Source organism: Ovis aries, chromosome 20 (genome assembly GCF_016772045.2).
Source record: "Ovis aries strain OAR_USU_Benz2616 breed Rambouillet chromosome 20, ARS-UI_Ramb_v3.0, whole genome shotgun sequence".
NCBI lineage: Eukaryota > Metazoa > Chordata > Mammalia > Artiodactyla > Bovidae > Ovis > Ovis aries.
The window spans coordinates 47,247,109-47,265,427 of record NC_056073.1 but is presented as its reverse complement, the minus strand read 5'-3'; the positions used below and the strand labels follow the sequence as shown (position 1 = coordinate 47,265,427).

The 18,319-nt window shown below is 50.8% G+C and overlaps 1 protein-coding gene across 9 annotated transcripts in view; it reads left to right on the top strand.

Annotated features, from left to right (window-relative positions):
• RREB1 (ras responsive element binding protein 1) overlaps positions 1-18,319 on the top strand; it is a 164,003-nt gene that overhangs the window by 110,192 nt on the left and 35,492 nt on the right. For all 9 annotated transcript variants that reach the window (XM_060403789.1, XM_042237046.2, XM_060403788.1 and 6 more), the window contains 2 exons: positions 1,255-1,344; positions 2,480-2,643. In XM_060403789.1, the coding sequence (XP_060259772.1) occupies positions 1,255-1,344; positions 2,480-2,643 (254 nt within the window). The remainder of the gene's footprint in view (positions 1-1,254; positions 1,345-2,479; positions 2,644-18,319) is intronic.

Sequence of the window (18,319 nt, the reverse complement as noted above, 5' to 3'; positions counted from 1 at the left end):
ACTGAGTGAGGCTGCAGCGGAGGGGTTTTGTTTGTTTGTTTTTTAATTGTCTCTGGGTTAATATACTTCCTTAAAATACATATCTGTGATTTTTTTTTTAAATATGAGAGTGAAAAAATGTGTAGCATACTTATTTCTCAGACCCAAGGAGAGAAGGTGTGTGTTACTTACCATGGGGCTTGTTCACCTCTGAGGAGTGGGAGGGGCCTCCCAGAGGAGCCGAGGACGGGCCCCCTCTTGCCTTCACTCCACCCTGCACGGTGCCCGGCGCCATTTGTCTCTGTGGTTTTCAGGGTGGCTTTTATTTTATTGTCATCATCTCTCATGAGCCAGCCACAAGGGTGTTTGCTTTCTGTGCCTTGGGGTCAATCCTTTCTGGGTCAGGCTTGTGTAGCCTAGTGGTTAGGGCATGGGCTGTGAGCAGCTGGCCTGAGTGTTAATCCTGGCTCTGGTTTGGGGCAGGTTACTTGCCTCTCTGTACCCGTTTCCTCACCCTCAAAATGGGATCCATAACAGTAGCCATCTCTAATGTTTGTGTGAAAAAAAAACACCATTTCACGTGTGCATAATAACTGTTTAATAATTGGTATTATTCACAGGGAACAGAAATTCAGTTGAATGAGTACAAGTAAAAAGAGGGCTGTTGAAAATGCCTGAGGGTCCAGCCCCAAAGCTGGCTCCTTCCCTTCCTCACGCTTAGGGCAGGTGCTCCAGCCGTAAAGGGTCCCACTGATGCCCGCTGGGCACCCAGGTGGGCACTGGGGCCTTCCACCCTCAGGAGGGTGGGTTTTTGTCATGATAACTCCATTCCCTTTCATGTATCTTGAGGGCTCAAGACCAGGCAGAAACAAGCAACTGGAGCCTGGGTCAGACCTGGGGAGGAATACAGCCCGTTTCTAGCGTGGCTGTGGCTTGACGCTTAATTTTTCACTGTCCCCGATGATTCTAAGTGGTGTCTAACGAGAACACTGACGTTTATCGAGCACTCACCCCTGAACCGAGCACTGTGCTCATGCCTTCTGGGTGCTCTTTGATTTACTCCTCATTGTATCGTGCTGCCATGGATGCTCTGCCTTCCCCCATTTTATAAACAAGGAAACGGAGGGCAGACAAGCTCACACCCAGCCAGGCTCCAGAGCCCATGCGCTCAGCCGCTCTGTTGCTGCAGCTCATGAGACACAGGTGTGTGTAACACACGTGAGAGGCACCAGTTCACTGTGGGCTGAAGCGGATGCTTTTCTCCTCTCTTTTCAGGAGACGAAAGAGGAGAAGTCTTCCTACAACTGCCCCCTGTGCGAGAAGGTCTGCACCACCCAGCACCAGCTAACCATGCACATTCGCCAGGTCAGCTGCCGCCTCTGTCTGTTTCACATTGCTCTTCGTTAAGAGGGGAGGTGACTTTATCTTAATGGATGAATTGTGGCTGTTTAATATAGATGTAATATTCTAAGGATTTTGAGGAGGGTTATGAAACAGTTTTCGTGTATCCATGTCACTGTGACAGAGTCCCAGGTCACACAGAACACCTTTTCAGAATTTAGCAAACATCTAGTTAGCCAATCACAAATAACAGACTTTTCATCATAAACATGAACCGGATCTGCTCACAGCACGGTGAGATTGTAGATGTAGACCCCGATTCTATGCGCTGCTGCAAACTTATGTCGTGCGCGGGGAATTCCCTTGGCTTGGGATCTCTTTGGCTTTTCTTCTTTATTAGGAGATTTATCCTTCTCCCCTGCCTGCTGTGGACGGTCCATGAGATCATAGTGAATCTGGAGCTGTGGAGGACTGACAGAAGTCAGGTCATGCCGTGGTGCTGAATAGTAGCATCGTTTAGTAACTTGGGTTTGGGCAGAAACGTTCCTTCATAACATATTTCATGCATTGAGAAGGAAACGGCACCCCACTCCAGTGTTCATGCCCGGAGAATCCCAGGGGCGGGGGAGCCTGGTGGGCTGCCGTCTATGGGGCCGCACAGAGTCGGACCCGACTGAAGCGACTTAGCAGCAGCAACATATTTCAGAGGCGGAACTCTGAGCCGGGCAGGTTTCAGTTCTCTCTCTCTGACAGCTGGACTGAGTCATCGCAGAACTCACGTGAAGGCCGTCCTTCACGTTTGCCTCGTAGTTGCGTCTTTCTGCTCATGTTAGTGTTTGTGGCCAGTTCATCTTTATGTGTCTCTGAGAAAGACCTGCAGAGACCCCACGTTCATTTCGAGCCTGCGGAAGGAGTGCTGTCAGTACTGGAACACGGAAACGGAAGACCAAAGATTTGTCTCCGGTCCCGATAGACTTTGACATTCGGGAAGACATTTAAAATGAAACAAAAAAATAGCTGAGAAGCATTGCTGGCGTTTTAACACACGTATGTGTGTGTTTATACGAGTGTGTATATGTGAAGCTCTGAATTTACACCTCCCCATCGCCGAGTTTTGGCCCGTCCCCCTCGGTGATGCTGTGATCCTTGCTTTCCGCAGCACAACACGGACACGGGTGGGGCCGACCACGCGTGCAGCATCTGCGGGAAGTCGCTGAGCTCGGCCAGCTCCCTGGACCGGCACATGCTGGTGCACTCCGGGGAGAGGCCCTACAAGTGCACCGTCTGCGGGCAGTCCTTCACCACCAACGGGAACATGCACAGGTGGGTGCGCCGCGCGCGGGCGGGCCTTCACCCTTCCCCACCATCGGGAACATGCACGGGTGGGTGCGCCGCGCACGGGCGGGCCTTCGCCACCATCGGGAACATGCACGGGTGGGTGCGGGCAGCCTGCATCCGCCGCCTCGAGCCCAGAGCGGGGTTGACCGAAAGCAGGGCGGCCCTCTGGCCGTCTTGCCCAAAGGCAGGAGGAGGTCTGTTCCTGTGCAGAAAAGCCGGAGCTGGTTTTGTCTGCCTGCCTGTACAGTCTCCAGTGTGTCAGAGGTGTCTGCTCACGATGGCCAGCAATACCTGGGCTTGGTCTGTGGCTGATGGGGGACTCCTCAGGGTGACCCTTGGCCAGTCGGAGTTTCTTTGCTGAGATATGACGGTGGGCAGCTTATCAGAGGCAGAGAAACCCTAGAGGATTAGCATAGTAACCCTTGCCTTTTTAAAACTATTTGCATATGCCGAGAGATTCCCTGCAGGGCGAAACATTTCTGGAGCATCGAATAAATAGTTAAGTGGGCTGGAGAGCTTCAGGATAAGATAGGATAAAACGAAGGGAAAAATCTGATAAATGTCAGGAATTTACTTCCTGAGGGAGAAGGAGGCTCGCTCTGAAGTGGGAGAAAGCTCAGTGGTGGGCATATTAAAAATGTGGGAGGAACCAATGGAAAACATACTTAATAGAAAGAGGACTTAGGATTTAGGGGTCAGAACAAACTTATCTTCTTTTTTTACACAGATATTTTAGGAACATTGGAACTGTAGGAAAACATTTTAAAGGGAGCCAAATTTCACCTTCTCAAAAAATCAGGCTGTTTTTATTTTTCGATATTCCATTTTAAGCATTATATTGATTTCTTTTAAAAAGTTGGCTAACTTTTTTTTTACATATGTATTTTAAAAGAAAAGCTGACAGAGTTGTGAAATTGGTATTTTATCGTATATAAATACTCAAACGAGATGGTCCCGTTTATTCTATGTAAAATTATGATCCCCTGATGGTGTACTTGAGACACACTGGTATAGTGGTAAATTTATGGGGTTTTGGAATTAGGTCCTGATTTCAAATCTCACCTCTGCTACTTAACAAGTTTTCCATCCTTGAGCAAGTTGCGTAACATTTGTACCTGACTTTGCTCCTCTTTAAATTGGGATTTTTGATAGTATCCACTTCATTGGACTAGGATGGGGATTAGAGATAATGAGTTCAGCACATGGTTGGCAGGCAGCCAGTGTTACTTATTATTGTTATTTGCATTTCTGGGTAATGCTGCAATCATTTGAATCCTATGGATGTCTCAGTCTGAACTCCTCGAAGCAGGGTAGAGTATGATGCTGTGAAATGTATCAGGATATTAAAGGATTTTGATGAAGGGTGTTACCTTTATATATATATATATATAAAGGTAACACCCTTATATATGCACAATTTCCTATTCTTTTTGCCCGTCATCTCCTCCTAGGAATGTTTATTTTAATGTTTTAGCTTCTGGGCTTCCCAAGGGGCTCAGTAGTAAAGAATCTGCCTGCCAGGCAGGAGACACAGGGTCAGTCCCTGGATCAGGAAGATGCCCTGGAGAAGGAAATGGCAACGCACCCCAGTATTCTTGCCTGGGAGATCCCATGGACAGAGGAGCTGGCCGGGCTACAGTCCACGGGGTCTCAAAGAAGTCAGACATGACTGAGAGACTAGAGAACAATAATTTTAGCTGCGGCTTTTTGCTCCCGCACTAGAGTCTGTTAGTGCCTTTTGCCTTCTGTGTGCCATTTGTTTCGTTTTGCTCGCTCTCTTTTATTCCTCCTGCTTAAAAAAAAATTCTTTGTTCTTCTGTATTTGAGCTCTCAAAATCTAATCCTGGAAGTAGTACCTTGTTGGGTGGTTTCCTCGCTTTCTCCTACCCCATTTGAGGGTGTTTTCATTGTGCCAGAAGGAAGCCCGCACCCACTCGCAGTGGCTTCTCCTTACTTCCCACCCCCGAGCCCTGGGAAGACTCTCATCACTCTTCCCCTGTGCATCCGCCTTCTGTGGACTTCTCACGGAATGTGTGGGCTTTCCTAACCAACTTCTTTCACTTAGCTTTAATGCTTTCAACATTTATCAACGTTGTAGCATCTAACAATCCATTGTAGGGACATAGTACTCTTGCCTAGAGAATCCTGTGGACAGAGGAGCCTGGTGGGCTGCTGTCCATGGGGTCGCACAGAGTCGGACACGACTGAAGCGACTTAGCATGCATGCATGCATTGGAGAAGGAAACGGCAACCCACTCTAGTATTCTTGCCTGGAGAATCCCAGGGATAGAGGAGTCTGGCTGGCTGCTGTCTATGGGGTCGCACAGAGTCGGACTCGACTAAAGCAACTTAGCAGCAGCAGCAGCAGCACATTTTATTCACCTCTTCATCAGTCAGCAGACATTTGTGTGGTTTTGTTTTTTGGCCCTTACAAGTGATGCTGCTGTGAACATTCTTGTACAGGTTTTGTGTGGACACGTGGTTCCGTTTCCCTTGGGTAGCCACTGAGGAGGGGAATTGCGGGGTCATGTTTCACATTTTGGGAAACAGCCACGCTGTTTCCCAGAGGAGCTGCATCATTCTGCACTCCCACCAGCAGTGTGAGAGGGCTGCAGTCTTACACACCCGTGCCCACACTTGTAACTGTCGCTCTTCTTCATGACAGCCACCCCACCAGCTATGAAGTGTAGTCCCACGAGTCCATAATTTTAATGTTTTCACATTTACGTCTACACTTCATTTTAAGTTGACATTTGTATATGGTGTGAGGAGGGAATCCAGGTTCAGTCTTTGGTACTGTTTGCTTAAAAACTTTTCTTTCTCCATTGAATTGTCTTAGCACCTTTATCAATATTCAGTTACCCATAAACGTAAGGATTTCTGTCTGTGCTGCCAGATCTCTTCCGTTGGTCTGTGTGTCTATCCCAAGGCCTAACATGGCACTGATTACTGTGGCTTTGGGTGAGTTTGGAAACTGGGAGATGTGAGTCTCTGAACTTAGTTCTCTCCCTAGATTGTTTTGGATATTCCGGGTTGCTTGCATTTCTTTGAGGTAAGTAAGAGCCATATAGAGTGAGTTGTGAAATATTCCCTCCTCCTCTCCGTTTTGGAAGAGTTCGTGAAGAGTTGATATTAATTCCTTTCATTTAAATATGTGGTAAAATTCATCGGCAAAGCCGTCGGGGCTTTTCTTCCCGAGAGGTTTTTGAAGGACTAATTCAGTTTCTTTGCTTGTGATAGTTCTGTTCACCTTTTCTGTTTCTCCTTGGAGTCAGTGTCAGTAGTCAGGTCTTTTGTAGGAATTTAGCCATCTCATCAGAGTTAGCTGGTGGGCTGGCGCACAGTTGCTCTTAGTGTCCCCTTGCGATCCTCTTTTTTCTATAAGGTCAGTAATGTCTCCTCTTTGCTTCCTGATGTTACTAATTTGAGCCTTCTCAGTTTTTTTCCTAGTCCATCTAGCTGAACATTTAATAATTTTGTTGGTCGTCTCTTCAAAGAAACAGGGATTTCCCAGGTGGCGCTGGCGGTAAAGAACCCGACTGCCAACGCAGAAGACGTTCGATCTCTGGGTCGGGAAGATCCACTGGAGAAGGGCATGGCAACCCACTCCAGTGTTCTTGCCTAGAAAGTCCCGTGGACGGAGGAGCCTGGCGGGCTACAGTCTGAGTTGCAATGAGTCAGACAGTAGTGAAGCAACTTAGCGTTAAAAGAAGTAACTTTTCAGTTTGTTGACTTATTTTCCCCTGTTGCTTTTCTGTTCTCTGTTTTTTTCAATTTTCCGCTCCAAGCATGGCTGTTTCCCTCCCGTCTGCTCAAAGTTTAGCTTGCTCATCTCTTTCTAGAGTTTCAGGTAAAGACTGTTCATTCGAGAATGTTTTTATGACAGGCATTTACAGCTTGTTTAAAGCTTTCATAACATTCCATAAATTTTTGTACGTTGTATTTTCCTTTTCATTCATCTCAAAGTATTTTCTAGTTTTTCTGTGATTTTTTTCCATTGGTTAAGAGTATGTTTGATTTCACATATTTACAACTTCTCAAATTTCTTTCTATTACTAATTTTGAACTTCATTGCATTGTTAATTGAAGAAAGCGTTCCATGATTTGAATTTTTTTTTCCTTTAATTTATTGAGGCTGGGTTTATACCTGAGCATATCGCCTGTCCTGGAGAACGTCTCGTGTTGTTACGAGCGTGTATTCCTGCTGTTGGGTGGAGTGTTTTTCAGAGGTGCTGTCAGTTCCAGCTGGTTTATGCCTCGTCCTTCTGTCTCCTCGTAGATCTTTGCTTATCTTCATGTGCTCTTACCTGTAAGGCTTGTACAGTTATCATCCCGTTTTGCAGATGAGGAAGCTTGCTTAGGACCACAGTCAGTGCCAGGGTTTGAACATAGACTGTCAGCCTTAGAGGCCATGAGAAATAACTGATGCAGCCTGTGTATTAGAAAGAATGTATGTCACTTTGTATATTAGAAAAAAGCACTCTTTCAAGCTTTACTCTCTTTCAAAATAATTTCCTGTAGTAAAACATCATTTTCAATGTTAAACTATTTGAGCCATCCAGCTAGCATAGTCCACTCTATTTGGTGAGCCTGGAATCACCATCAGAACCCACCTGCCAATACAGGAGACATAAAAGACTCGGGTTTGATTCCAGGGTCAGGAAGATCCCCTGGAGGAGGGCATGGCAACCCACTCCAGTATTCTTGCCTGGAGAATCCCATGGACAGAGGAGCCTGGCGGGCTGCAGTCCATGGGGTTGCAAAGAGTCTGACACGACTGAAGCAACTTAGCATGCATGTGTTGTTAAAAATTATATTGAATTTTTTCTAGGCCAACCATTGCTATTACCCTGAGATTCTCATTTATGTAAATTACTGTTTATAAATCACTGTTTATTAGGGATGTTTGTGCTAATTTTTTATTTTGCGCTGATTTTATCGTGTGAGTCATCTTGATTTACAGGAGAGGACTAATTGTTGGGGACTGAATTCTATTTTTAATTCTGCAGAACTTTCAGAAATCTCTGATTTTTCTGTGCTTCACCAGAGTGGCATGGTGAAACCTTTTCTTAGAACTTGCACTCAAGTGCAGTGTTTGTGAAAGCGTTGTGAGGCTTGCAGCGGCCTGGGGGATGTCCTGGCTGAGAGGTGTTTCTGAGTTTGTGTTTTCGGAGCTGACGGCATCCTGTGATGATCTCTGAGAGGCACGCACTCCTCGCTGTGTGACCCTGGCAGGTTAACTGACCTCTCTGAGTCTTGGTTACTTCATCTGTAAAAAGCAGTGATGTCTGTACCAGTGGCAGCATTGTGGGGATTCAGTGGGAACCGACTGTGGGAATGAGCGCGTGCAGCGCGCAGGGGGTAATGTCAGTTCATTATTGCTTCACTAATGCCGCATGTGCCACTGAAGGGAAACACAGGGGCTGACTGACTATTCGTAAGATGCCAGAAAATAATGAAGAGGTTTTTTTCTTTTGTTTTTGCTATCCTAAACCTGTAACTTAAATTTAAAAGAATTTACTTGGGATATTTGAGCTTATTACACTCCTGCAGAAAATTGCAAACCATGGGTTAAAAGAAACATTTGGTGTTTGGTAATCAGTCACAGCCATCACCACCTTCGTTTGTTGGTGCAACTGTACTTTTGGGGGGTAAAGAAAAACTATAAAAATGTGAAAACACTTACAAAAATGTGCCAGAAAGAGCAGAGTAAGATTCATTGGTCCGGTGGATCTGTTCCAGGATCTGATGCCAGGATGGTGAGCTGTGGTCTCTCCTGGGCACGTACCTGTGTTACACTCGTCAGGGGCCAGAGCTGCTCTGGGGTTGAAAAGACTGTGCGCCCCCCAGTTCTGATGGGCCGCATCCTCGCTTGACTTTCAGAGCCTGGAAGGAAGTCAGTGGGCTGTGTGCTTGCTTCTTAGGACCAAAGTTGTGTTTCTTATTTGCCTTCAGCGGCTGCCCTGCCACTCCCCGAGGTCTGCCGCAGCATCTGGGCTGGGAGAGCCAGGGACTCCCCGGTGGGGGCTCTGGAGCCCAGGCAGAGGCCGGGCCTGTGCAGCCTGGACGCCCACCCCCATCCCTGCTCTGCCTCATTTCTAACCTGTCCCGGGCCCCCTTTCCTGCGCCAGCCTCCTGTGACACAGCTCTGTGCTCTGATCTTCAGTCCCTCCCCTCGGGGGTGCAGACTCAGTAAGACCCCTGCCGAAACACGAGCCCCCGTGGTGTGGATCTCTAGATCCAATTTGCCAAGCCCCGACTCGCCAGGGCTGGTCTGGGAACTTGTAGTACCCCTGCCCTCAGCCTCCTGCTCACCCGTTTCCTGAGGTTGTCCACACACACGCGCGTGCTGCACCAGCCTCCGTGTGCCCTTTCCCCTGGATAAGCCCCACCTTCCCCGGATTTAGGGCTGAGCAGCCATGGAGGAGGCAGATCTGGGCTCCACCCCGGACCCTGGCTGCTTCAGCACCCAGCGGGGCGCACACACCTCACAGCACGGACGCCGGGAGCTCCGTCCTGTTCAGTTCAGGTCACGCCTAGCTAATTTCAATGAGGTACCTTTGCAGCCACCCTCTGTCTAAAAGCAAGTCACTCTGTCTTTTTCTGCCACTGGTCATTGTGTAAGAATGTGTTTGTTATCTTCACTTATTAGGTTAATCGACCTTTTTGTAGTTTCTTTTACCTTAGTTTTATGAGAGGACCATCACCTTGTAGTCAACCCAGTAGAATTATCATATTAATAAAAAGAAAAATAAACTTCACTGAATCAGAAAGCAGATTAAATTATGTGTCGTCATGTTGATAGTTGCACTGTAGCTCAGGTACAGCCCATAACTTACTATAATTTCATTCCAGGAAATGCATTTAAATTATTTTTAAAAGTAGTTGTATATCTGGTAAACAGGGAGACTGCTGTGATACAGATTCCAGCTTATTTTAAAGAAATTTCAGGGGAGACCATCTCAATTTATTACCGTATCTGGGACGGTTTTTCAAGTTACCACTTCCCTGTCTGCGGATTCTCATGTTTTTGAGGTTTGAAAATCCTTTCCCAAACCTTTCGAACCGCAGCTTAGTTCCTGAGCAGACTAATAGGTTGCCATCGCAGTGCAAAACAGGTATCACGGAAACATTGCTGCAGCTCCAGCTTTGAACTTCCCAGAATTCTTTATCAGTTGCTCCCATGTTGAAATTTTGGATTGAGCGGTGCTTGTCTTCCAAAACAAACTTGGGAAACTGAGCCAGCTCTGGGAGAGCTCAGTGTAGGAAAAAGGGCACTGAGCTTTGCAATCTGCAAAAACTTTCCAGAAAGTGCTGGACGGCAGAGCTGTGAAGAAGTGATGATGCTTGAAAGAGAGAATGGCACAAATCTCCTCTGGAAAGAATCAGACCTCTGAAATGGGGATTTTCCTTTTGCAGACTATAATGGCCTCGGAAAATAGGAAATTAATTTCTCCTTTGCTCCTCATCTTACAAACTGTAGACCTTTAAGCTGTAAAGAGAGTCTCAGAGTCCTTGTCATGTTAGGAACACACAGGAGAGAGACGCTGTCGGGAGCACACTTTCCCAACCTCTCCGTTGTCTTAGAGGGGAGTGCAGAAAGAGCAGGCTGTGTCCTCAGCTCAGCTGTGTGTGCAGAAGTTAGCGGTGAGGCGGGGGCGCCCCTGGAGAGTCATCCCATCGCCCCGCTCTCCTGCTGCCGTGGACACGCCTGCGTCCATCCCTCCCCACAGGAGATGGGCCCGGGGATGCCCCCGCATCATGGGCCGTCTTCAGAAACAGAGGCTTCTGTGTTCCAACATTGGCCGCACAGAAATGTGACCTGCTCCGTGACAGATGAGAGCATGGAGGCTCTGAATTTAGCACGGCACTCTCAGCCGCTCGGGCGCAGCCAGGCCTCGGCCTTGGCCTCTGCCGCTGCGCTGTGGGTCGGAACTGGTGGCCGGGACTGAAGGCAGGAGGAGCGGAGACCGGGCCGCAAGACGGGAGGGTCGCTTCTGTAGCCTCCAGGTCCAGCAAGAGGAAGCCCCCTGTGAAAAGTAGCCACGGCGATGGTCAGGTGCCCGGGGGCGCGCTCTCTGGCCTCGTGCCTGCCCCTTCTCAGGAGTGGGGGTGCGCACGCAGGGCTCGGCCCGCCCCCCCAGAAACGCGTCCCAGTCCCAGGGCCTGCTCCCTGGCCCCTGTGAGAAGGAGGGAGGCAGCAGGAGGAGGTCCCTGTAGGATGAGAGTCTAGGGGTCAGCCTACCCAGGACTATGTGAGCATTGTTGTTTCCTTGAGAATATTGCTACTGAAAAGCAGGGGGGATGCTAACACAGTTCTTACCTGTAACTGAGTGTCCCCTTCCCTAGAGGGAAAGACAGACGAGGAGAAAACGCCTTTCGGGGGCGCTCAGAAGCCTTTCTACTTTTGGGTGCCCTTAGAAGATGATGTACTTGGCAGCCCTCTGAAGACTGAGGGGTTTGTGTGAAAGAGATTTTACCATCGTCTGTGCAGTCAGCACAACTGTGAACTGTGCTGGACGTGTGGCCCTCAGTTCTGGCGGCTGTCTTGTGAAGATTTGGTCGTTTCATGATAGTACATGGTTACAAGGACGTTTCAGTATATTTAGTACTCTCTACTGGAATGGGCATACTTCGGGTACAGTTTAAAAAGCCTTTTCTATTACGGAAGTGTAAACTTTTTTTTCTCTTTAACCAGGAAAAAAAAGTCATTGAAGTGTATTACCCCATTGCTTGATCATTCCACTTTACATGCTTTTCCCTCTCTTGGAAGTCTGCATTGAGAGGCCCAGAACTTTCCCCTTAAGACTGAACATTTATAAGTCCGTTTATCACAGCAGAATGTCTTAAGTTACCACTTTTCCCCAATAGCTTTATTAATCTTTCACCAAATGGTTTATTGTTTAATTATATTTAAACGTTTTTAGCCTTTTTTACATCTCGTTGGCTGGAATTGAAATTTGTACGCTATTATTTCAACTTCGGTGGTTGCTGAAATAAAGGCGGCCTCTCTGTGGGTCCCCTGAGAGTTCTTCCTTCCTCTCTGGCTGAGGCTGGTAAGGATGCTCCTCAGAACGGGGACGAGGGCCTCCATCCCTTGGTCTGTAACGGGAGTGGCACTCTGCTCAGAGTTGTTGTTACGAGGATTAAATGCTGGCTCACATCAGATATTCCTCAGATGGTAGTTTGCTTCCTCTCTCTTCTCCCTGAGGAAAGTTTAACCCACTAGTCCCTCCTCTGTGACGGTGAGCATGAGTACTTACAAAACTGAGGGAACAGACCCTGTGCCCTTTGACCTTGAGGATTTCAGGCTGACGTGACAGCAAGAGTCTGTGTCCTGTATCTTCTCTGAGCTGTGCACACCCTCACCGTTATTTGAAGACTTGCAGTTTGTTGTTTTCCTTTGTTTGAATTGCTGGTTTTGTGGTGTTTTTACATTTTTCGTGTGGATTCGCACTTGCTGTTGGACGACGGTCTGTGGTCCTTTTCAGAACTCTTACTTTACATCTGAGAAGCCTGCACGCGGTAGAACGCTGCCACTCTTCCCTGAGAAAAGGAACAGGTGGCGGGCGTCGGTCCTAGGATTTTATTCCTCCCGTAGACACTAGGATAAGGAAATGGCAGAGCTACCCCTTCAGCCCCTCCAGCAGAGCTTATTTTATTTTTTGAAAGGATATTTGAAAAATGTCTGTCAGTTTGATGCTGCGTTTTCTTCTGAAGGGCCAGTTTAAGTCCACTTAAGCTGGAGAGAGTCTGTTCATAGGACCATCCCAGCATGGGCAGGTGGTAAACACCAGCCAAGCATTTTGTTCTTCGTATCACTGTTTCTCACGTTCATGATCTACTTCCTAATTAAATTGTCTCTTACCATGTGGCCGACTGGATGCTGAGGTTTACAACTTAGCTTGTCTTCTGTTTTGGCAGAGGTGGTGTTTGTCTCTTAGTTTGTGCTGGAGATTAAGCAGACGCAAAAGAAATGTTGGGTGCAGGTGGCACAGTGTTTTTGACGTCTCTTGTCTAAATATTTCGAAAGCTCGGTTGCACCAGGTGGAAGTGGTGAATGGCATCAAACTCTGGAGCATCCTTGCTTGCCCACACTTGAGTGGCCTGGCAGTTGTGCCCGGTGGAAGTTGGGACATGGGTGGCAAGGCCCTGGAACGGGATGCGGCGTGGGGAGCCAGCCTCGGCTCCCTTCTCTCGCACACGCCCCCCTCGCCAGGAACGTTGAGCCGATCCCGAGGCTGTGTCCCGTTCAGTTGGATAACCGTGAAAGCAGCAGAGCGAGGAGGACGGAGGAAGAGAGGGAGCCAGTGTTAGATCGCAAACTTGGACCTGCAGGACGCTGGCTGTAGGCCACTCGGCACGTCCTGCTTTATACCTCGCATTTTTCCACCTTTGTTTAAATATTCAACTTGTCCAACCTGTTTGGGCTGAACAAGCCGGTGCTAGCAGACATCGAAACTGTCAACGTCTTTTCTGATTTGTTAAGGAAGGTGATTAGCAGCAAAGTTTACACCACCCCCCTCCAAAAAAAAAAAATAAAGGAGTGAATGAGCAACACAAAAATCCAAGCACGTGTGTTTACCACACAAGAGCCCACCCGTGGGGTGTGTGCGTACCTTCCCGCTCCTCGGTGGCCTTTCTCCTCTGCTTCCTGCAGGGCTCCGGGTTGATGGCGAGCTCATGGGCCTTCAGCGAGGAGAGGGTGTTTCCTTAAACCAGAGATGCGGTTGCGTAATGGGTCACTTGGACGCAGCAGCTGCTCTCCAGCCTCACTCTCGGTTTCTATAACTCAGCGCCCTTGGGAGGCCTGCCCATTTTGCAGGTGGGAAGACCGAGGTCTGCAATGGCTCGGGGTTCAGCTGAAGGCACCAGCACCCCTGGGCCCTCCTCCCCCACAGCACAGCACGTGGGCCAGCGCGTCACCCCCTGCGAGCCTCCGTTCTGCTTAAATATGGGCCGTTAGCTGCGCTCAGAGGCAGGGCTGTGTGGTCCAGTCGGTGTTGCCAGGTGGGGCTCACCTGCAGAGCCCCGTGCGTTGTCTGTCTCGCCGGCCCCTAGGTCGCGCTGGATGGTGTCCCCGCTGTGGCGGTGACCTCCTGCACCCGCACCCATGGCAGCCTTCCCCCTGTGGCCCGGCAGGCCAGAGCGCCTGGACACCCTCTTACTCCCCAGAGAGTCCATCTTTTCCTCCTCCTCACTGAAAAAGGACGTGAACAGCTGGGTTCTGCCGTCCGGGTAGAAGGGGAAGGCAGGCTCCCCTCGGGGCCGAAGTGAGGAAAGATCTGGGTGCCTCGTGTGCTCCCATCCCCCCGTGAAGCATTGGTTCTTAGCTCTCTGCCATGGAAGGGCCTTCTCTGGGGACACGAGTGGCAGATGCTGCCCTCAAAGGGGATGGCTCCCAGCTGAAGGCCTCCCTCGCCCAAGACCCCAGATCTAGGCCCTGCTGGGCCACAGCTGGCCCTGGGCGTACAGGGAGGCTGAAAACATGGAGGCATCCAGCCCAGGGATGAAAAGAGTCCACGCACCAGGCGGCTGCCCTGAAATCGCTAGGGGCTGTCGGAGAGGAGAGCAGCCACTCTGCTTCTCTGCATTAGCACCGGATGGGCCGGGACAGCAGGCAGCTCACACGGCCTCTGGGGTCTTCCTTTTGTTCTTCTCAGAATCCATAGTTTTACGTGGAAATGGATACTGAGTGTCTTCGTGAGTGTTCTAAACAAGGGAGCCAAATAACTCATGGGGAGCATTACAGTAAGTGAAAGATTACTTTAGCAAAGCAAGGGCAGGCAAAGCGGGGAAAGTACAGGAGGGTTCAGGGAATTCAGATTGAAAGGCCGGGCTATGAGGAGCAGGTCTAGAATAGGGGTTTTTACGAGCTGGTATTTACTGACGGGGGCTGACTGCCCAGCTCCCCGCGCTGGATTTGAAGGTCAGGAGGGGAGGACTTGAGAAGGAGCATTACAGGCTCTGTCTTCTGAATAGTCGGCCAGAGGCTTGTCCTGAGATCCTGTGCTAAAGGCGGCGGCTTCCAGTGTCAGTGGGACGTCGGAGAGGAACAGGGCCTGCAGAAAGGGGGCGGGAGGGGAGATGCTCCTCAGGCATCGTGACCCCGGCCTGGCCCATTGGTGCAGAAGGGTCTGTCCCGAGGCCTCCCGTGAGACTTGAGACGGAGCAGGAACCCGGAGCGGGGCTGCGGGGAGGGCAGAGGCGGGTGCATGTTCACGAGTCTGTGGCCCTGGACCCTGGCTGCTCCTGCCCTGAGCCTAGATCCCCTAACTTCCCACAGAGCCGAGTCGTCCTGGCGCGGCAGCGCCAGACGACCAGGCCGTGGTAGGCACAAGAAGAGCGGGCGGCCCCTGGTCTCAGGACGCGTTTCCCTTGAGTATCAGCAACGAGGAGGAAGCCTCTGTGGTCACAGCCTCCACCAGCCACGTGGCGCCCAGCAGGAGCCCGGCCCGCTGGGGGTGTGCAGCGTCCAACTGTTCCACCCGGAGCGCCCTGCCGCCAGCTCCCCGCAGAGGATGCAGACTGCGGGATATGCCTCTCCAAGTCCTGTGCCTCATGCCCGGCTACCTTCTAGGCCCTTCCCCAGGCTCCGTCCCTTTAGCCTATTAGGCGGATCACGCCTCCTTCCCCCAACCCCGCCGTGGCTGGCGGGCCTGCTTCTGGGTGAGCGTGACTGAGCCTGACAACACCTGCTCACCTGAAGGTGCCTGTGGGCCCATGTCCACTTGTCTTCACTCCCCCGCCTGGGCGTTGCCAGCCCAGGGCCTGATTGACTTACACGGTCATTCTCCGCACCCTGGAACTTCTCCCCCAGCTTCTGATGGGAAAACACACAAATCCTTCTGGAGATTTAACTTTTCTTCAGCCCAGAAAGTAGGCCATAGGGCCGCAGCGCCTCTTAATCTCGTCCGCTCCCTCGCTGGTTATCATGAGGCTTTGTTGTAAAAGCACAGCCAGCCCGGGTAGGGATGGGGAGTCATCTGTAATGAGGCTGTAAAAACCTGTGTGAGCCTGTTGACTGCGGTCTGGCGGGGCCCCGAGTGGCGCTGGGTGCTGCTTTAGAGTACGGTTCGCGTCCTGTTGGCTGAAAAGGGTGACCTACCTCACGATGCCGTTCACTCAGAGGGTCAGGTCTTTCAGAGCCCAGATCAGTGATACCTGTGCAGAAATTCAGACTGAGAAGCGAGCAGACCCTGGCGGTGTCTAGATCCTGCCTGAGCTTTGACCTTCACTCGTAAATCAGACGCCAGCAAGCTTGGAGGAGGCTTGAGACCTGCCGTGGGGACACCTTCTACGAGGTGCTCCTTTAAACTTACTGCAGGTTTTTCAAGGACTCTTACCCCCGAGATAAGAAGGTTTCATTTCCCAGTTCTTTGGGGTGTTTTTCTCCCTGGTGGACTTATGCAGGGTTGCTGGTACACTGAAGAATGAGCCCAGGAGAGGTGTAGCGCTTAATGTCCAGAAAGCGTCAGCTTCCCGCTCTGATAGTGAACGGCCCTGTGAGCAGCAGGAAGGGGTGAAGAGCGTGACTGCGGTCCAGTGGCTGTCGTGCTTGAGCAGACGTGGGGAGCGCTAGAGTGAAAGTGCCCGGGGCCAGGGCAGGGGCCCGCAGGGGAGGCCCCAGAAGCGGGCAGGTCCAAGAGTGGACCACCAGAAGCGTTGACAAAGAGTGTGGGCCTGGATCCCTGCTTTAGAAGCTCAGCCGGCCCAGTACGGAGGAGGAACAAGGGGGACAGTGGCGTGGTCAGTGTCGTGTCAGAACCAGTCAGGAATCCTGTGGCTCACAGTCTTTGTTGCATTTCCATCTGAGTTCATCCCTGTGCATAGATCTTTCAACCTTTTTCCAGGTATTAGCCTTTAAGACAAGTTTCTGGGAGTGGAATTATTGGAATAAAGGGCATATGGATTAAAACTCAGATCCCTGTCACTCAGCTGCTTTGGGGAAAAGTTGCTACCAGTGTTCAGCCCCATCCACAGCGCGTGAGAGCCAGCTTTCTGTACCACAGCAGCCTTCGTGCTGTGTCAGCTTCTGTACCACAGAAACTGTCAGCCTTTCTCATTCTTGCCTCCCTGGAGAGAGAAGAGCTGTTCACTGCTCAGCTATGGGATGGAGCACACGGGGCTCGACGGCAGTTTGATGGGAGAACTTGCGGAGGTCTGAGCGGGAGCTGAGGGGGTGACGTCGCTGTTACACCCCGCCCCGAACCCCAGCTCCATCTCCACGACCTCAGGACATGTCGTCCCAGCCCCGTGTGTGCCCCCCACTCAGACCACATCCAAATGGGTGTTTACTTCTGACCCGTCACTTCATGAAGGGTATTCACAAATGGGAGAGTATTCCAAGATGAGTAGCAGCTGGTTCTACCAGCAGAGAACTCCGGAGGGCAGAACTGGGAGGCGCTGGCTGAAGGAGTCAGAACTGTTTGGTTCCAAGGAGAGGAACTTTGGAGAGACGCAGACCTCACCGTGAACTGTCTGAGGAGCAGCCCTGCAGCAGAGAAGGCAGCCTGACTTTTGCCCCCGAGGATGGACAGGTGTTTAAAGGAAGGAAGAAAGTTCTGACTCAACACAAGGAAGATGGTTTTAACACTTGGTCTCGTTGAAATGGAGAGTCCTTGTTTCTGGAAGCATTCAGTCAGAACTGAATGGTGGCGCAGGGCTGAGGGACGTTCTGTGCCACGTGGGTGGTTGGACCAGCATCTCACCCCACTTCCAGGCCTGAGGCTCGTGTAGATGGAACTTAGAAATTGGATGGATTAGCCCTTGAAATGAAACCTGGAAGAACAACAGAGCCAGGTCTTCTAAAGAAGAGAAATGGGCATCTCCTCCTTGCCCACCGTCCCCTGTTCTGGCCCTGCTCTTCAGGGAAGAGGCCGTCGGTGGTTCCCCATGGCAAATCCCCCCGCTTCCTGTGAGTGTCTGGGAGGAAGTGGACGCTCCTGTGACTGCTCCTGCTATTGGCGAGGAGAAAAGGGGTCAGGGTAGGAAGAGTCTGTAAGTGCAGATCACATCCAAGTCCAGAAATGCCCCAAATCAAGCTCTTAAGTGCGCGTCCAGAGCTCGCACTGCCCGTCGCTACGAGGACAGGCTGGGAACCCTGTGTCTTGGCCAGTGAGCAGGATTTGACTGGAGGAGCATGGCTCTGAACCGACGCTCCAGCTGGGTTCACCGAGGGAGCTGGAGCGGCTGCCGTGTTCAGGAGCCTCGTCCTCGCCGCCAAGCCCCGGAGACGACCTTGCCCTTGTCCTGTCCCCCTGCCATCAGCAACAAGTCAGGGCTGGAGGTGGGAGCATCGAGGCCCGACCTGGAGCCATCCCTTCTCCTGCAGGTTAGAGCTGGGTCACGACACAGTGGGCCACAGCCACTCGGGGAGGAAGTGTCTGGGGCTCAGAGAAGAGCCCCAAGGTTCCGGCCCGCGCTCTGGAGCAGAGAGGCAGAGGCCCGGCCTTTGAGGGAGTCTGGGAGACAGCACAGACCTTGGCGTTGGCCTTGGCGTTGGCCCTGGCGTGTCAGCCTCTGCACCTCAGCGGCCTCATCTGCGAAATCGATCCTAGTCTAGGTGAGGTTCCTGGCTCCAGTTTCCCCTTCTCCCTCTGCTCCCTGAAAACCACCTCCCTCCTGCATCCCAGGAGCTGGGTAATAAAGCACCAATCTC